Below are 18,306 nucleotides of genomic sequence, written 5' to 3'. Positions count from 1 at the left end.
TGTGTTATTTTCCTTTTGTTACTTTTTTTATTATTTTATTTTACCATGTTTTCTGCTTTTGCTTTTTTCCTTTATTTACAGTTTACTTGTTTTAATATCATGTTTTTATATATTTATCAAATGTAGGCCATTGTGGCGCATTAGGTTCTTCCTGTAATGCCACTATAGAACAGGTGGTCGAGTGAAAGGTTTCGACCGTTTCCCGGCCTATGGAAATTCAGTTGAGTTTGAAAGAGGATCGTTTATTTGCGTTCAATTGGTACAATGGTTATTGTATGTACGAAGAGGTTTCTTCGGAGAAGTGATCTGTTTGAACTCCAGAGGCTCACTCTGCCGGTGGAGGTTGCTGCGTTGCTTTATAAACGTTTTGGGTTGAAGTGTGTCGTGTGCACATATTTTGTTCTTGGTACTCGCGCTGCCCTAGTTATGCTGCGAGCGTGGTTTTATGGGTTCATACGCCTGGACGTAGTTCGTGGTTTTTATGGGTTCAGTGTGTTCTTCCTTTGTTTCCCAGACACGTGTATAGAAACACGTGTCGACCTTTTGACGAGGCGAGCGTGTGCCATGCGTTAATGACTTTCCTAGATATGTGTCGCAATGACCTGATGAGATCATTTCAGTTGTACTATATGCCTACACCACAATGGTCCAAAACTATTAATAATAAATAATATCTTGCAACAATATGAAATAAACAATATGAAATAACTGTATCCCAAGGATAGTTCACGTTTCCATATAACCCGACCCTTGGAAGAAGAACGACGTAAACGCCCTCTGCATCACCACCGCGAGATCAGATAAGCGCGCGTAAAACCGTTCGTTACATGGTACAATTTAGCGTTATGTACTACCAAGTGGTACGCGAGTCAAAAAAGGTTGGGAAACGCTGCTGTAAGGTATGAACAGGAAATGTCGGGCACTGCTGTAAGCCTGCCGTGGCGTAAACGTGACGGTTGAAATGAACATACCCATACAAAATGTATTGTTGCGTAGGGGTGGGTGGAGGATCCAAGTTAAAGGCCAACAGTCGTTTCACAGCATTTATTGATGATTAAGGAGATACACGCATTGCCAGTGCTCCGTCCAGAATGACATGATATCGCCTACGTACCGCCTTATAAAGGATAGATCTCTCAGGACGCCTAATCTGTTTACCTGTTGTATAGTCACGTATTCGGATATGTATTGCCACGACATTGGGTCTCCCCGTACCGATTCTGAGAAATAACTAATAACGGTCATTGTTTAGCCTAAATGCACTTAGAGTCCAGATATAATCCTTGGAAGTAAGTGCATGCACTTAGTTAACACGATAACAGATATCCGTTGATCTAAGTACAATTCACTCAATCCACGGCGTACGTAACACTATCGTTAAAACGCAGCCACAAAGAAGCAACGCCAGTCGACCCACAGCAGCAAGCGTCGACACACAGCACCAGACCAGTCGACCCACAACACCAAGCGTCGACACACAGCAGCAGACCAGTCAACATCCAGCTCCTGACCTGCCACCACTACACCACGCGGACTTGGAAGATCAACCAGCCGAACGAGCCAGCAACACACTGCCGTATCCAGAGACCTTCCGAACATAGCCGAACAACGAGCCAGCAACACACTGCCGCATCCAGAGACCTTCTGAACGACATACTTTTGCCAACAATTAATCATACTTGTGTATACGTGTTACTACCAAATAAATACCATATTCAACATATAGCTGTATTAATACCGAACACAGACGAACCTGTCTATAATACATGGTGGACTGGTGGTGAAGAAGACCTTCACAACTAGACTAGTTCCCATAAACTAATAACGGTTATTGTTTAGCCTAAATGCACTTAGAGTCCAGATATAATCCTTGGAAGTAAGTGCATGCACTTAGTTAACACGATAACAGATATCCGTTGATCTAAGTGCAATTCGCTCAATCCGCGGCGTACGTAACAGTATCAAAGAATACTTTTCGTACGGCCCGATACCTGCTGAAGTCGGTACGTGCTGACTGGGTATGAACGGACCTTCACCCGCCCTATGTATAATCCCATGAACGCGACATTTTTTCTATATTGTGGCGGCTCGCTTATACGACATGGTCGAGTTTGATTGCCTTCCTGCGAGTGGGGACCAACCCGGCTGGGTTCGGAGAGCCACTACTCACTCTGTCTTCAGCTGTCATATAATAAACACGTGCATTAACATGCCAGTCGTCTCATTCGTCCATCCTCCATACTGGTGACCCCCGACATCGAGCCACGCAGCCTCGATCAATTTCAACATGCCGCTCATCCCTGCCTCGCCGAGCCAGGCTACCCGCTACCAGCTACCCGCCGCGCCCCCATCGCCATCAACACAGCACGCCGCGGCCCGCGGGTGACAATAAACGAGCAGACACGGCTACCTACCTACCTACCTACCTACCTACCTATCGACATGAGTCCAGCCACAACGTCGATGACAGGTGCAAAAAAATGGGGGAGCGAATGAGACGACGATCTTGACAGCTGGATGTGGAGTCATGCGCGATCCACTACACATAGAACGGTCATCCAGCACCACAAGACATACACCACCTCAGCACCATCATCATCATCATCATCAAGGCCCCGTCCGTCCCCACGAGCGTCGTCACGCCGAGACGGGCGGTAGCGCTACAACACCTCCACGAGCCACAACGACTCACAGTCCAGTTTGGAGTATCATCAACCACATCGATGCCCCTGCCGCCCCCGCCACCCCACCAACCGACATCAGCCTCGGAAGAGCGGCGCCGCCGCAGCATCGCATCGGCGCGACCATCAGACCAGCCACCGTCCTGCTCGCGACGTCACCGCCCTCGAATCTACCGACCATTCAGGGCGGTACACCTACACAGCGGATGACCCACGTCAACAATTTTTTTTTCTCCCCACGTAATAATTTTTTCTCTTTGTGTAACAATAATTTTTTTTCTATTGTAAAATTTGTTTCTTTGTAATTTTGGTATCGCTGATGCTGGGGGGGGAGTGATGTGGCGGCTCGCTTATACGACATGGTCGAGTTTGGTTGCCTTCCTGCGAGTGGGGACCAACCCGGCTGGGTTCGGAGAGCCACTACTCACTCTGTCTTCAGCTGTCATATAATAAACACGTGCATTAACATGCCAGTCGTCTCATTCGTTCATCCTCCATAATATGTTTAAAACTATCTAAAAAAAAAAACCCACGTCCCACATTCACCGCCGTGTGATCTCGCCCCAAGTCTATTTATTATCTTCATTTCGACAAACTAATCTGAAAGCATGAATAAAATCGAGCATGTAGCGCAAGACCGTCATGTTGGCATTATGTGATTGGACGAGGTGTCAGCGTGAAGTGTGAATGTGGAGGCGAACGTGAACGTAAAGTCGCCGGTGTGTTGTGTCCAGTTGTCAGTGGAGTGGGGAGGGGGCAGGGCAGGGGAGGGGAGCGCGGTGGGGCGCATGGAGGCAGCTGTCAGCGAGGGCGAGGGGGGCGCACGCTCTGTCGCCGGGGGGCGCTCCTTCTGGCGGGGCGGCGGCGGCGCTCTTCCCGGCCGCCCCTCACCCAGGACTCCCATGGCCGCCTCTTCGTTCAAGGACTTCCAAGAGTCGGTGCGCGACGCCTGGGAAGTGGACGACGACTCCACACCCACACCCACACCAGCATCCGCACCCACCTCTCTCTCCGCTGACATCTCTCCGGTGGTGTCGCTCTCTGCGGCGTGGAGCGTCCTGGAGTCCCACCGGCGCGGGGGCGGGAGTGGGAGCGCTCGCCCCCCGCGCCGCTCCGGACCCCCCGGAAGACCCCAGGCAGTGCGCTCTCCGCCGCACGACACCTACGAGTCCAAGTTGCAGAGGTTTCGCCACCTCAGCGATACCCAACTGCTCGATCTCAACGAGCTGAAGCACCTCAGCTGGTCTGGTGTGCCCGTCAAGGTTCTATTACACACCTCCTATACGCCCCATTCTTTCAAATCACATATTGCAAGCGTTATGAAACCAACTATAACCGTTGCACGGTGCTAATTTTAATTACACCGTCCTATTACTTTGCCATATTTAGCATTTGATTTTTAAATGCTTTTTATTATTACGAAATTATGTTCACAATACATCTTATATCTATTTTAATAGCCACTGATCTACTGATCATTTTCTATTTTATAATTTAATTTAATTTGGTTAGTAATCATAGTATTATATTATTCTAATGTTAATGTACGGCATAATAGGAAAAAGAGCTCAATTTAGCATGCTTTACATATTGACATGTATTTTTGATTATTTACTTCAAATGATATTGATTTATTTAAAACAAAAAATATATATTTTTTTGTATTTATACAGAAAATTTATAGATAATATTTAATCAATGTGGCGAAATTTCAAGGTTTACACTCCAATACTTGCACATTTTGATCTTGTTATGTAAATGCTTATTTTTGGTATTCTACATCCCGGTAAATTAGATTCGATTGAAACAAATAACTATTCCCAGAAGTCTAATTGTAAACGACGTTTCATAAATGGACTATTTCATTTAATGTTTGGTTAAATGGAAAATCTCATTTTGGTTTGAATAATTCGGTTTAAATATGCAATAGAAATTCACAGCTTGATGAAATTTTTTTATGCAATATTAAAGCAAACTACAATTTAATGATAGTATGCAACAATAGCCGCAATTTGCTATTATTATATTTCATGAGTTTGCCTTTATATTATAAAAAGTCATGGTTGTAGAAATATATTCAGTGGCGGATAGGGTTGCCATTTCAGACCTAGGTTTTTTTTCTTGGAGATTATGATAAAAATTATATTTATTAATGTATGCAGTACTTGTAGGAGTTTTCAGGAACTTGGAATGGAACACAGCAAGAATAAAAAAATCACTTCTTGAGTCATCTTCGGTTCGCAGACGATATAGTTTTATGTAATAGCTCGCGATCCATCTGACTTACTTAACAGACTAACACAGATGGACAGGGAAAGTAGGATTAAAAATTAATGTATTTAAGAGTAAAGTAATGTTCAATAGTTATTGCATGCCTGATAGCATTTCATTGGATAATAAAATAGTAAATATTTACATATATTTAGGTCAAATAATTGACATGTCTGGTAGTAAAGAAGAAGAAATAAATAGGCGTATGAAATTATGATGCATTGCATTTGGTCGAATGAATGCAGTTTTTAAATCAAAAATGCCATTTTGCCTGAAGAAAAAGATCTTCGATCAATTTGTTTTCCAGTGATGTGAAACTTGGACATTGAACGCCAAGCTGCTACATAAGGTCCAATGCAGTCAAAGAAGTATGGAACGTTGTATTCTTGGCATAACGAGGAAAGACGGGAAAATATGACGAGAGTAGCGGATAGAGTGAAAATATTGAAATGGCAATGTGTGGGCCACGTGGCTAGAATAATGCACGAAAGGTGGACAAAAGAAGTACTAGAATGGTGCCTGAGAGAATGCAAAAGGGTAAAAGGAAGACTGCAGGGAAGATGGGTAGACGAAATTAGGAAAATGTGTGGGGTGAGATGGATGAGAGTTGCGCAAAACAGAGACGGGTGGAAGCGTGTTGGAGAGGCTGGAGATGATGATGATTTCATTCATATAAATTATTATTTATCAGAAAAAATTACATTTCGAAATTATATAACATAAAAATGTTAAGTGAAAACATTACAGGAAAATGTTTATATCCATTTTTTATCGGCAGGCAAATCGAGCGATTCGATGGAAAGACTATCATCATACAATTTATTGGCATCTAATTATACATTTACAGCAACTAAAATATTTTGATGTTTGATTTCATAATTATAAAATTTTACCGAGTAATCAATATGTACATATTTACTAACAAAATTTTGTACTCGAGATATCGCCATACATTTCGTACGCCAGATATGCTCCACAGACCTATTTAGTTTTATTTCTTTTTATAATTTTTTGGAGGATTTACTACACACTCGGATAACTAACTCTCAAACGGATATGACTACGCTTGTAGAGATATAATTTACTAGTTGAATTGCATTCGAATATGAATGACCTAAAACGCCAGTTGAAATCCATATATTACAACTGAATGTATGTACACTCCGACTGTACTATGTGTACTGGGGTAATCGGACTATTCTTCACATTGAAAATCGCGAATACACAATATTTGGCACTCAAGTTCTCGTTAGTATTGTTGCGTAGGGGTGGGTGGAGGATCCAAGTAAAAGTCATTTCACAGCATTTATTGGTGATTAAGGAGATACACACACTGGCAGTGCTCCGTCCACAATATATTGATATCGCCCAAGTACCGCCTTATAACGGATAGGTCGCTCAGGGCATCTTCGACGTCCGGTTTGTTTACCTATTGTTATGTTCACGTACTAGATGTGCCACGGAAGTCAGTCCTACGCTATCGCTGTGGTTTCTGAGAACTCTACCGGAATACGACCGAGTTACCACTACCACCGCTAAGTGCATTCGGGGGTATCTCATTGTTAGCCGACTTGAACTTAAGCCTGGAGATAATCCTCGAAACCAATTATAACGGCGGCTCCTTTTAGTATACACTACATTATGATGGACTTTTCGGCTGCCAGATGTTCCGTTATAGAGATTTTAGTGACTTTGTGACCAGTAATCACCGAACCGTATACTGGATGTTCATTTGCGCCTATATAACCAAAAAATATCCGTTATAATTTTATTGTTTTCTCAAAATATCGCAGACGCCAGTACAAGTCAATGGGGAATTTATGCGCGCACGTACGCATTTCCGAAAATGCATTAAATACGGCTTCTTCTTCATTATGTAACCTTTTGAAAGCGATGTAATTTCTATCATAACAATATTCAACAGCGCTGTGAAAAAAATAATTTTGCTACTAAGAACGATTTGTTTTCGCATATTTTATGTGTAATGGGCAAGGGGGTAGGTTTGGAACCTGGCTCTGTATATTTGTATATATCATATAATAATATAAGAGCCCCTGGAAGTTTGTTACGCCCCCGGTTGCCAACTAAGTAAATCCGGTACTGAATTTATTATGAAATATTTATTTTTACATGGCTTGGATCCATTGGACAGAAGCACAGTCGTTTATTGTATTGTATAACGACGACAGAAGTCCATTGTGTAATACATATAATTACTATTGTTTATACAAATAAATATATACATACGTATAGCATGGGTATAATAAAAAATAAATTACGTATTGGATTTTACTAATAGATACAATTAAGGTCACATTATTTATACATATGACTTTGGATAATGTATTTACCGATGAATTAACCCAATTGTAAATATTGCAATCGTTCATTTTGATGTATTGGATTCGATAAACATTATCTAAGCTATTTTTAACCCTTTGCCCGCGGCAATAAATATAGCGAACAAGCCCTGTACGCGGCACCTTTTTCGCGAATTTGGCAATCGAGTTTTCGACCTTAAATACAGATTTTAATATTTACTCAAGTAACCAGATATGTTAATTAACACATAAAGTATTATTTTAAACAATAAAATACATAATATATCTCGCAGTTTTGGATTAATTGTCAAATAATCATTCTTCATAATTGTATGAAGACGTGACGTCACATAAACGAGGTTTCAGTATGGTTCCACAAAAAATTAATTTTTGACTTGTATATATTCATTTTAAGCAAATTGAATAGATGGCATTCAACTCTCAGTAATATATTCAACCAATTTTGAACCTTAAAACAGTTGAAATAGGCGCATATAAGCCTCAAAATCCCGTGCAAAGTTCAGAAATTGTATGGAAGACAGACGCGCTACAGACTTGTCGCCCAAAGCTTCCATAGAAGACGGCCGCGGGCAAACGGTTAAACATCAAAATATCGCACACTGAAAATTGATATTGAGTAAGCACATATACATACATATGTACCATGTGTCGGACAATTATAATTCGAAAATCTTAAATCAAAGCAGTATTTCTTACGATTACTTGTTTAACATTGAGCTTTGCTGTGTATTATGATTTATTGACTAAATCTCGAATTGCTTATCTTTCAGATACGCGCCGTCACTTGGAGATTGCTATCGGGCTATCTTCCTGCCAATGCCGAGCGGCGTCAGGAAGTGCTGGAGCGGAAACGCCAAGACTACTGGCAGCTGGTCGAACAGTACTATGAGTCGGAACGGGATGACGAGACGTACCGTCAGATACACATCGACATTCCCCGCATGAGTCCGCTCGTGTCGCTCTTCCAGCAGACCACCGTTCAGATGATGTTCGAACGCATCCTGTACATCTGGGCGATCAGGCACCCGGCTTCCGGCTACGTGCAAGGGATCAACGATCTCGTCACTCCGTTCTTCATGGTGTTCTTGCAGGAGGTGGTGCCGCTCGGTGAAGATTTGGACAATTGGCAAGTCGACACGCTGACCGAACAGCAGAGGAAGGTCATAGAAGCCGATTCGTTCTGGTGTCTGTCTAAGTTTTTGGATAGTATACAGGATAATTATATATTTGCTCAATTGGGAATTCAACATAAGGTATGTAATATTCAATTGATTAAGGCAACAAATTAAATGGCCAGTATTATATTGTTAAATGTCAGTGTAAATAACAAATGGACAGTATAAAAATTCGACGTACATTCGCCAGAACAAATAGCAATGCCTGTTGGATGGAATTGTCTATCAAGATCGTACCAATCTTGTGTTCATACCAATCAAAAAGTAATACTGACCATTCGTCAAAATAAAACTTACTATTTAACATTAATACCGACCATTTATGTTTAAATACGGACCATTAATATAAATACTGACCGTTTATTATTTATACTCACCACTTGTATACTGGCCATTTAATATAAATACTGACCTTTCTTATTTAAATACTGACAACAATAGACTAAAATACTTACCAGTAAAATACGGTGTAATGACAAATCGCTCATGGAACTGACACTCAATGACATATTGCTCACGCGACAAATCGCTCGCGGACATTAAACTCGCAGATAAATGGCTCACGCGACAAATCGATCACGGAATTATTCGTTCGTACAAAAATGTTATATTTTACACAAGAATTATTCCAAAACTCAATTAAACGTATCTTGACGAATTAACACACTATCCTATCACCTATCACAATTTGATTATATTCTATTTACATATTTCAAAAACCTTACAACTACGAAAATCCTTACTAATACGAAGAATTAAAAAAAAATCTTTTAATAAACTCGATTCGTCACGATACGTTTAGTTGGGTTTTGGAATAATTCTTGTGTAAAAAATAACGTTTTTGTACGTACGAATAATTCCGTGAGCGTAATGTCGCGTGAGCCATTTATCTGCGAGTGTAATGTCTGTAAGCGATTTGTCGCATGATCAATATGTCGTTGAGTGTTAGGTCCGTGGGCGATTTGTCACGGAACCGTAAAATACAAGCCATTAATTAATAGTCAATTCCGTTTTATTACGTTCAGATAAAAAAAATAAATATTGAGATTGAAAACAAATCCTTGTAAACGTAGTGAAATATAAAATTGGTCCAATAGATACAAAATAAAAAATGTGTAAAAGAAAGTATATTTTACTTTTAAAATTCACCAGATAATTAATTATAAGTATTTTAAAGCAATAAAAAACATCACAATCAATAGAAAAAACATCTCAGAACAAATATTAATTGGAATCCATGTTATATGTATGTTTAGTTTGATTTACTATGTGATTAGAGTTCATTCATGACTTTACTTCACATGATCTTTCTGGAATAATAATATGTTAGCACTGCTTTGCGAAAATCTGAAGATCAGCCGTATTCCGGAATTGGTCAGTAAAGTGTATTTTAAGCTTTTTTATATCAAAGGGTTTACTAATTCATCATTGATTTTATTTGATGTTCATAAAATCTAAATGTTCACCTCAAAAAGACGCATTCACATTCGCATTTTATATCATAGTGCATTTTTCAATTTCAGGTAAATCAATTGAAAGAACTTATCCATCGTATCGATCTGCCGCTGCATCAGCACTTGCAGGTGCACGGTGTGGACTATTTACAATTTTCGTTCCGGTGGATGAACAACCTGCTAACTAGAGAGTTGCCGTTGTCTTGTACGATCCGTTTGTGGGACACGTACCTGGCCGAGTCGGACGGCTTTGCCACGTTCCAGCTGTACGTGTGCGCCGCATTCCTCCTCCACTGGCGCGACCGACTGATGCAGGAGAGAGACTTCCAGGGCCTGATGATTCTGTTGCAGAACGTGCCGACGCAGAACTGGCAGGACTCGCACATAGAGATGCTGGTGGCGGAGGCGTACCGGCTCAAGTTCGTCTTCGCCGACGCGCCGAACCATCTGCAGAGTCAAACGAACAATCTCCCCCAGAACTCCAGTACGAGATGACGTGCGTAGTATACTATGATGAATAGATATCATACAAAGACTTGCAAGTGTCGGCCTTAATTACGAGAAGTTTGTGATAATTGTAGTTTGTACATATGTACGGTTTATTCCTAGTTTGCCCCCGAATGTATTTGATTTTTCATCCGTACGGTGAGTTTGCATTGTTGATTATGATTACGTATCAAATATATAATTATAATAAAATAAAAACTCATTTTTTGATATTTTTGTATTTGCATAATTATAATACATATATACTAGATTGTCTCTATAGACTTTTGAGATGTTTAATTTTTTTCTTTCTTTTGTTGTGTCATGTAAGTTTTCAATAACATAGTTTATTTTATTAATGTAAACTGTTGTTCGTTCGTATTGTATTTATTTGAATATTTTAGCTAGGGATTGCAATTTATCGTCAAATTTCATAAACCGGTCAACGGTAAATGATTCTTCCTACTACCGGTAAATGAAAAAAAAATTTATCGTGGATTTGATAGCTGTATGTGGTTTCTTTTCCTAAAAGTGTTAACCTAGATTGAATCATAAATAATCTATATATGTGTATAAAAATCTGTCACGTATTCGTTCCTATACCATTCAACCGATTGCGATGAAACTTACATGAGTTATTGTGTGTATGTCCGCGATGGTTTCTGTAAAAGAAATCGCCCAAAAACGGGAACGGGATTGGGAAAAAAGGAATGAGTGGCATTGCAACGCAATAATTTCAAATTTGTTCGCCTCGCCTTGAATAATTTCATAATTTAATAATTGAATAATTTCAAATGTGTTCACAAAAACAGGAATGATTGACATGCTGGGTTCAGCTAGTTAAAAATAAATCTCAGGTGAATAATGTCATATAAATGCATTAAAGTAAATTCGTAAAAATATATATTTTTTTATTTTTAACCAATCATATATATTTATTTAAGTTTTGATCATATTTTAAACAACTGTCTGATCGCATTTATTACGATTTAGTCAGTCTGTGTTGCCAGTGAATTTATTAATTTAGAGTAGCCACATTTAATACTAAAAATAAAAAAAAATTCCAGACTACCTAATCCACAATAAACCATTTGCATTGATTTTTAATGTAATATTATGCAATTGTACGCCTGTATACAGGTTTTTCATTCCAAATTGACCCTTTTTCATTTAAAATTGAATTAAAATGAAAAAGGGTCAATTTGGAATGAAAAACCTATATGTATACTTAATTCGCGATAAAATAGTTTCCGGTATTTACCGATGACGAAATTTTGACGATTTACCGCTATACCGGTATTGCAATCCCTAATTTTAGCCAATATTTAAAACTCGAGGTGTTTTGTACCAGTTTGACGTTTTTAAGCATGTGAAACGTTCTATAAGCGATTTAAAAAAAATCATAGTACAAATAATATGAGCCACTTGATATTTTTATTGTTTTAACCATAGCAACCATTTTGATCATTTGTGTCTTCGATGTTTTCCACTTAAATTTGTCTCCAATTAAGTCGGTGCCAATCAATATGTATGCTCTTTTAATTAATCGATCTGCGCGTCAAGACAAATGGTACTCCTTATCGTCAGGCTTTTCCTACGAATTTGATCCAATATGCCTATGTTTACTAAGCTGACAGCCATACATATTGTTGCGTACGGTGGGTTCAGGATCCAAATGACAGGCCAAAGTCGCTTCACAGCATTTATTCAACAATCCCAGAGGTACACATGAAACCACCGCTCGCTCCAGAATAATCTGATCTACCGTGTGTACCTCATTATAGGGGACAAGTTGCCCAGCACAGCTTCCCCAATCCATTAATGTGTCCATTGTCTAGGCCAGTGGTTCTTAACCTTGTTGGAGGTACTGACACCCACCAGTTTCATATGCGCATTCACCGAACACTTGTGTGTGTCTTGACCTCCGCATTTACCGTACCCGGGTGTGTGTCTTGACCTCCGCCGAACCTCTGGGGTTCGATCGAACCCAGGTTAAGAACCACTGGTCTAGGCACTTAAAGGTCTCGCACGCACTCGTCCAGGTCTGTGAGAACTCCAGTGTATCCTTTGTTTGAGTACTTACTGAGTCCCGTTAGCCTAATCCGGGGTCTCTATTGTTCACCCACGAATGCACTTAGACAGTGGATAGTCTCTCTTACAATATAAACAACTAATTCTATTCTGACTATTTCATTATATATGTATGGGTCTAAAATAATAAGGTACCATTTGTCTCGATGCTTAATATGTATATTATATTTGCTTGAAATGGCATATATCGTTGTGGCTTTAATACATAATTTTGTCGCATGTTATAATTAACAGGACCTTTTGGGTCCTTTTTATAATCATTCCAAGCGAGAGTTGCAGTGTGGTGATAAATTGAGTGAAGCATTTATGCTGGACTTACAAAATAGAATAGCCAATAAAAAGTCTTATCAATAGCGTCGTTTTTATGGCGTATAATAAACAGACAATAATTCGAAACTTTTGTAGCAGAAATGGGGGCTTGCTTTCATGTCTAATTTCATTTGTCTACTCCGGTCTTTCTCTCCAAACGTAAATTTTTCAATTTGAATTGAAAGTCATTGAATTCGCTACGTCAATTGTGTATTTTATAATATAAATTGAATTTCATCGAAAATGTGTATGTAAATTGTATACATATCTCGCTTGCATTTTAGTTGTGTTTATTTTTCGTTATATAATATCATTAATTATACAAAAATAAAAAAATCTATAATTATTCAAATCTATTCGAGCGCTCAGAATATACAAAATATGTTTAATATTTATATATTATATATGAATAATATATGTAATAGAGTGTTAAATGATTAAAACTCTTATGAAACTGTTGACAGTGGAAAAATACGATATATAATATACAACGTCGAACGTAATACTCGGACCGTATGCCATTTTTGACTTTGTGAGATCACTTACGAAACTTTATATATTGTTTTTGATTTGGAAATTTTATAAATTTCGAATATAGTTATTAAAGTATGTCAACAAATATTGTGATAAGTTTATATGAAATATTATATTAATTGGAAATTTCGTCTTGTTTTATTTCATTGCTCGTTTTGTTTATATTTATTTGTTTATGTAGCATAGCTGATGGACCCAATTATATTTTCACATGGTGACAATTTTTCGGACTGCCCCTGTGCGACATCTACGGTATTAAGGTCTGACCGCACTATGCGTCTGCGACACGAACGGCAGCGTGCGGCCAAATATTGTTTGTATGAAATTGTATGAGATATAACGCACTACGCGTCACGCGACAGAGTTGCCTTTTGTATCAACTTTGCCGTGTTGTGTCGACGGCCGTATAGTGCGGTCAGACCTTTAATCTTGTTCATATACACATTTATAGATTATAAAATTTGAAATTATATTCAAGTAGTGGTAACAAAGGATGGGTTTTGTTAATTTGACGAGGAACGATAATAAAATCGGATAAATTGGCAAACTCTGATAGGAAACGATCGACTTGGGAGTCTGTTCTGACCATAGTCACAAAAGTCCAGCAGCATGGATCGAACCCGGCGAAAGCAACCGCCGAGCCATGCTGCTGGCTAATGACGTAATACCTCAATATCAATAATTAATGTTCAATATATACCAGAGATGCAAATCAGTCTTGTTAAGTATTAAATTTGAGGGAAAATGACATGGAAAAGGGGATCTTTTTGATATTGTCAAGGGAAAGAACCTTCACAAAGTACATGTCTGTTACTGAGAGTTGGCGCGTTCCCCTTTACTCACACAGAAGTGCGCGATTGGGACAGAGTGTCTTTTTATTATTATTGAATGAATAGTGTGACAGCACAGTATACACCTATTCAATGACACTACACAAGCTTATTTGTTCGCGCCAACTCTCGGTAACAAACCTATAATGAATTGAATGAAAAAACAACTGACATATGTATATCGCAACACTATTTTTTCTTTTGGATCTTTTCTGAGCTAAATTACAATCACCTAGCCATGCTATATTCCGCTCAAGTCTGAAATACTATTTGACTGTACCATTTTAGTACAACTGTATGAGCCGGGCCACACCAGGCGACTTGCGAGTGACTTTGACGGCAACTTAGGGCACTGAATCATATGGCTAGACTCCAGCTGTGTTGGGCGTATCTTTATGTTATTATTAATTCGTACGATTTCGACAAGTTAAGTTATATTTCAAATATTGGAATCGCTGTTATCAATCACTGTCAAACCTATTTCAATACATGGATAAAATATCACCGAAAACACTCCATGGGGTGAGTTTTAGCCTGGGTTGCCATACATAGACTAGGCGCGCTTGAGTTTTTTATATGTGCAAAACTATCTAAAAAAAAACATGTGCCACGCATCACTGTGTGTCTGCGCCCTTAGTCGCTGTAGAGTAGTTGTTCGTGGTCACTCATGGTCTCTCAATTTGGGTAACCAAGAGCGATAAAAAATCCGCTCACTAATACCTATATTAGTTTTCAATATGTGACGACACAGTCATGCGTGTTCATGTTTTTTTCACTAGTCATCGAGTGTGGCACCCCTCAATACAACGCTATACATTTTGAGGTAATTGGACTATTCGTCACATTGGGGTGGTCACAAAGACAATTTTTGCCATGAAAATCGCGAATACACAATATTTGGCACTCAAGTTCTCGTTACTATGATAGTTATCGTTAGTATGATGGACTTTTCGGCTGCCAGATGTTCCGTTATAGAGATTTTAGTGACTTTGTGACGAGTAATTTGTGACCAGTAATCACCGAACCACATTTTGAGGGATCGTGCTGGTCACTCAAGCATAAAATCACCGTGACCAAATCGAACGCAAACAACCGATCACTATGGTCGGATGATATTATGGCTTAGGCAACCAGTGAGTTGTCTGGTGTGGCATGCTCCATACAACTGCATACATTTGATCTGGTCGAAGTTGCTCGCAAGTCACCCAGTGTGGCTGGGCTCTATAGTTGTACTAAAAAAGATACTAGGTTTCAGGATTACGGCCAGGAATACAGCACTTTTAGATTTTGAAAAATTTGGACAAGATGAAATTCTAATAATGGTACAATATTAGGTTCTAGAGGAGTGCAAGTTTTAGAACAACAAACTGATTAAAATAAAGTCTCAAGTGTTGAACATAGCTAAATGTTATATTATATCTTACTTCTAATATCTAAATGCAACAGTTGGAAATCAATTAACTCTAGTGGCGCTCTCCGTCAACACCAAGTTTGATCAATATCAAACTTCAATTGAACACAAAAGTCATTATCGAGGCTTTCTTCCGTCGCCTGATAAAAATGTCTGCATCTATAAAACCGATCGCGATCGTTTCTCCGATGAAAAAATCACGTAAAGTCAAAAAGAAAAAGAGCACCATCAAAAAAATCCAAGATGGCAAGGATCAGCTGTACGTTTCCGGCAAGCAGAGTGGAACGTTCTGCAAAAAAAGTGAAACAACGGATACCTCATCCGACTATGCGAACGAAAAGATGTTTCCGATTTCACCGTTGCCGAAACGCCGCATGCCCAAATGCATCAAAAGGCTGTGCGCCAAGGTCGAAGATCTACATTTGACCCCGATAAGTATGGACTCCATCGGTGTGTGCGGACAGATACCGGAGCACGATCGTAAGATACTCGATAGAATGGCGGCGAAGATGCAGAGGGAAATTTCGCACTTGGAAATTGCACATCAGGCTCATGTCGTGTGGGAGAATGAAAAGGAACAGCGGAAGAAAGTATACCTACTGCTTCTGTGTTTGATATTTCTCATATGTTCATATTTGTAAGTGTGTAATTTGTTTCCAGATACAACTTGAACAAGAACAAGAATACAATGCCTATTTGAGGGCAAAGCGAAACGTGGAAAATGAATTTTATAGACAGAAACGCTCTGAAAATCAAGAGTTGTACGATTGGGAGAGGGAGTATTTGACGAGTAGAATTCTTGAGAAGGATCAAGCAACCGAGAATCGAATAAAGATGATTCACTTCCGAAAGGTTTATTACTCCATTTTTGTTTTCTTATATAAGATATATCATTACATACTTGGACAATGAATACCAAGATGCTACACAAAGTCCAATGCACTCAAAGAAGTATGGAACGCTATATGCTAAGGATAATGAGGAAAAACAGGAAGTGGAACACGTGGGTGAGAAGTATGACAAGGGTAGTGGATAGAGTAGAGATTGAAATGGCAATGTGGCTAGAAGAATGGACGAAAGGTGGACAAAATAAGTGCTTGAATGGTAACCAAGAGAATGCAAATGGGTAAAAGTAAGACTGCAGGGAAGATGGGTAAACGAAATTAGGCAAATGTGTGATGAGAGTTGCGCAAAACAAAGACGAGTGGAAGCGTGTTGGAGAGGCCTTCATCCAGCAGTGAATGGCTGTAGATGATTTGTTGAATTAACGTAATAAAAATCAAATTGATCTTACTTTGGTAGTACATATGTAAATTTATACTCTATATAAGATCTAGTATCCTTTTCAATTTAATTTGGATAAAATTTTTAGAACTTTATAAACTTCTTAAATGATTTAATACAAATAAATAAAACAATTTTTTCTGCTTTTACAGTAGTTATTAGTGATTGTTAAGAATTTAAAGCAGTGATGATTTATGCCAGTGTTCCGCACGATTAATACTTACACCTTAATTCCAATATAGCTAAATGAAATACATGAAAAACAAGAGATTTCCAAGGAAAAATTTGAACAAGCATTGGTCTCGTTGCGAGAAAAGAAATTTGAAGACGTTCTCTGGAGGAAAACACTCGCCGATGATTGTAAACAAAGAAATGCTAAGGCTGAAGCTAATAGAGAAATACTTCTACGCCTAATAAAACAGGTTTGTTAAACAAATATATTTAACTCATTTCATACAGTAGATCCTCGATTATCCGGTCTAATTGGGGGTGAAAGTAGTCCGGATAATCGAAGTACATTCATTCAGTATGAATAATTTTTATTTGTCTACATTTACATCTAATATATAATTTCGAAAGAGACTTTGTGTGTATGTATATTTGTTTCGTTTGTAGAATCCGTGACAAACAAATGAATATTCAAATAAATTTAAATAAAATAAAACTATTCAAATAAATTTAATAAAACGTTTACTATTAGATTGGCCATGTTTAAGCGGTTTATATTACAAATACCGAGCGAAGCCGGGTAAAAATACTAGTATACTATATAATAACATAAAGATCAATATTAAATTATTCTTTATTAAGTAAGTTAATTATCAAGAAACTAACATCCTTTGAGTATTGAATTTTGAAGACAACTGACTCATTTCTGTCTTATTTTCGAATTTTTATGTTATGCATTTATGATTCATGCTCCGTTTTATGTAATGCCAACACGGACGTTAACATAAACACAACTAGGAGAATAGACTAGTGGTTAACATATAATGCTTTGAAGAGTGGTCACGGGTTCAAATCCCACTGGTTTCTGGTAGATTTGTGACTCCAACTCGATCAGAGTTTGCCAATTTATCTGATTTTCATTGAAACGGTTCCAACAAATTGGCAACTTTACACATTTTCTCGCAAAATCTCGAGTTTTCAGCAATCTCGAATTTCGTTGAATTGTATAAAATGCTGCAAATTTACAAATTTAACCATAGATGTCTCTGTGTATATTAATTGATATGTATTTATGTACTTTGTATAATACTAATAATATTTGTATCAAATGTACAATGTGTCTGGCCAGGAAGGCGCATTGGGGCTACTTGTTAGGCCTTCCTGGTATAAATTAAATAAATAAATTTGAAAGTAATTTCAATTCGTCACATGCAAAGCGGTAAAATTTGTGTTCGAAATCGAAAATCCGGATAATCGAGGTTCTACTGTA

General features: G+C 38.5%; 2 protein-coding genes across 2 annotated transcripts in view; one reads left to right on the top strand and one right to left on the bottom strand.

Annotated features, from left to right (window-relative positions):
* The window catches only part of LOC143920042 (uncharacterized), a 366,222-nt gene that overhangs the window by 65,168 nt on the left and 282,748 nt on the right, over nucleotides 1-18,306 (bottom strand). The gene's annotated exons all lie outside the window — the stretch shown is intronic.
* On the top strand, nucleotides 3,332-12,722 carry Tbc1d22 (TBC1 domain family member 22). The gene is made up of 3 exons (XM_077442716.1): nucleotides 3,332-3,943; nucleotides 8,065-8,547; nucleotides 9,993-12,722. Exons 1-3 carry the CDS (start codon nucleotides 3,470-3,472, stop codon nucleotides 10,416-10,418), a joined length of 1,383 nt encoding a protein of 460 aa, XP_077298842.1. The 5' UTR covers nucleotides 3,332-3,469; the 3' UTR covers nucleotides 10,419-12,722.

This window comes from Arctopsyche grandis, chromosome 12, assembly GCF_051622035.1.
Source record: "Arctopsyche grandis isolate Sample6627 chromosome 12, ASM5162203v2, whole genome shotgun sequence".
Lineage (NCBI taxonomy): Eukaryota > Metazoa > Arthropoda > Insecta > Trichoptera > Hydropsychidae > Arctopsyche > Arctopsyche grandis.
The sequence above is the reverse complement of the archived record's forward strand: the minus strand, read 5'-3'. Positions and strand labels throughout refer to the sequence as shown.

Bases quoted from the DNA above. Each gene is read 5' to 3' on its own strand.
- Tbc1d22 (XM_077442716.1), top strand. From the start codon at position 3,470: ATGGAGGCAGCTGTCAGCGAGGGCGAGGGGGGCGCACGCTCTGTCGCC. The intron at 3,944-8,064 runs GTTCTATTACAC...CTTATCTTTCAG, and splicing joins GGTCTGGTGTGCCCGTCAAG to ATACGCGCCGTCACTTGGAG. The intron at 8,548-9,992 runs GTATGTAATATT...TTTCAATTTCAG, and splicing joins AATTGGGAATTCAACATAAG to GTAAATCAATTGAAAGAACT.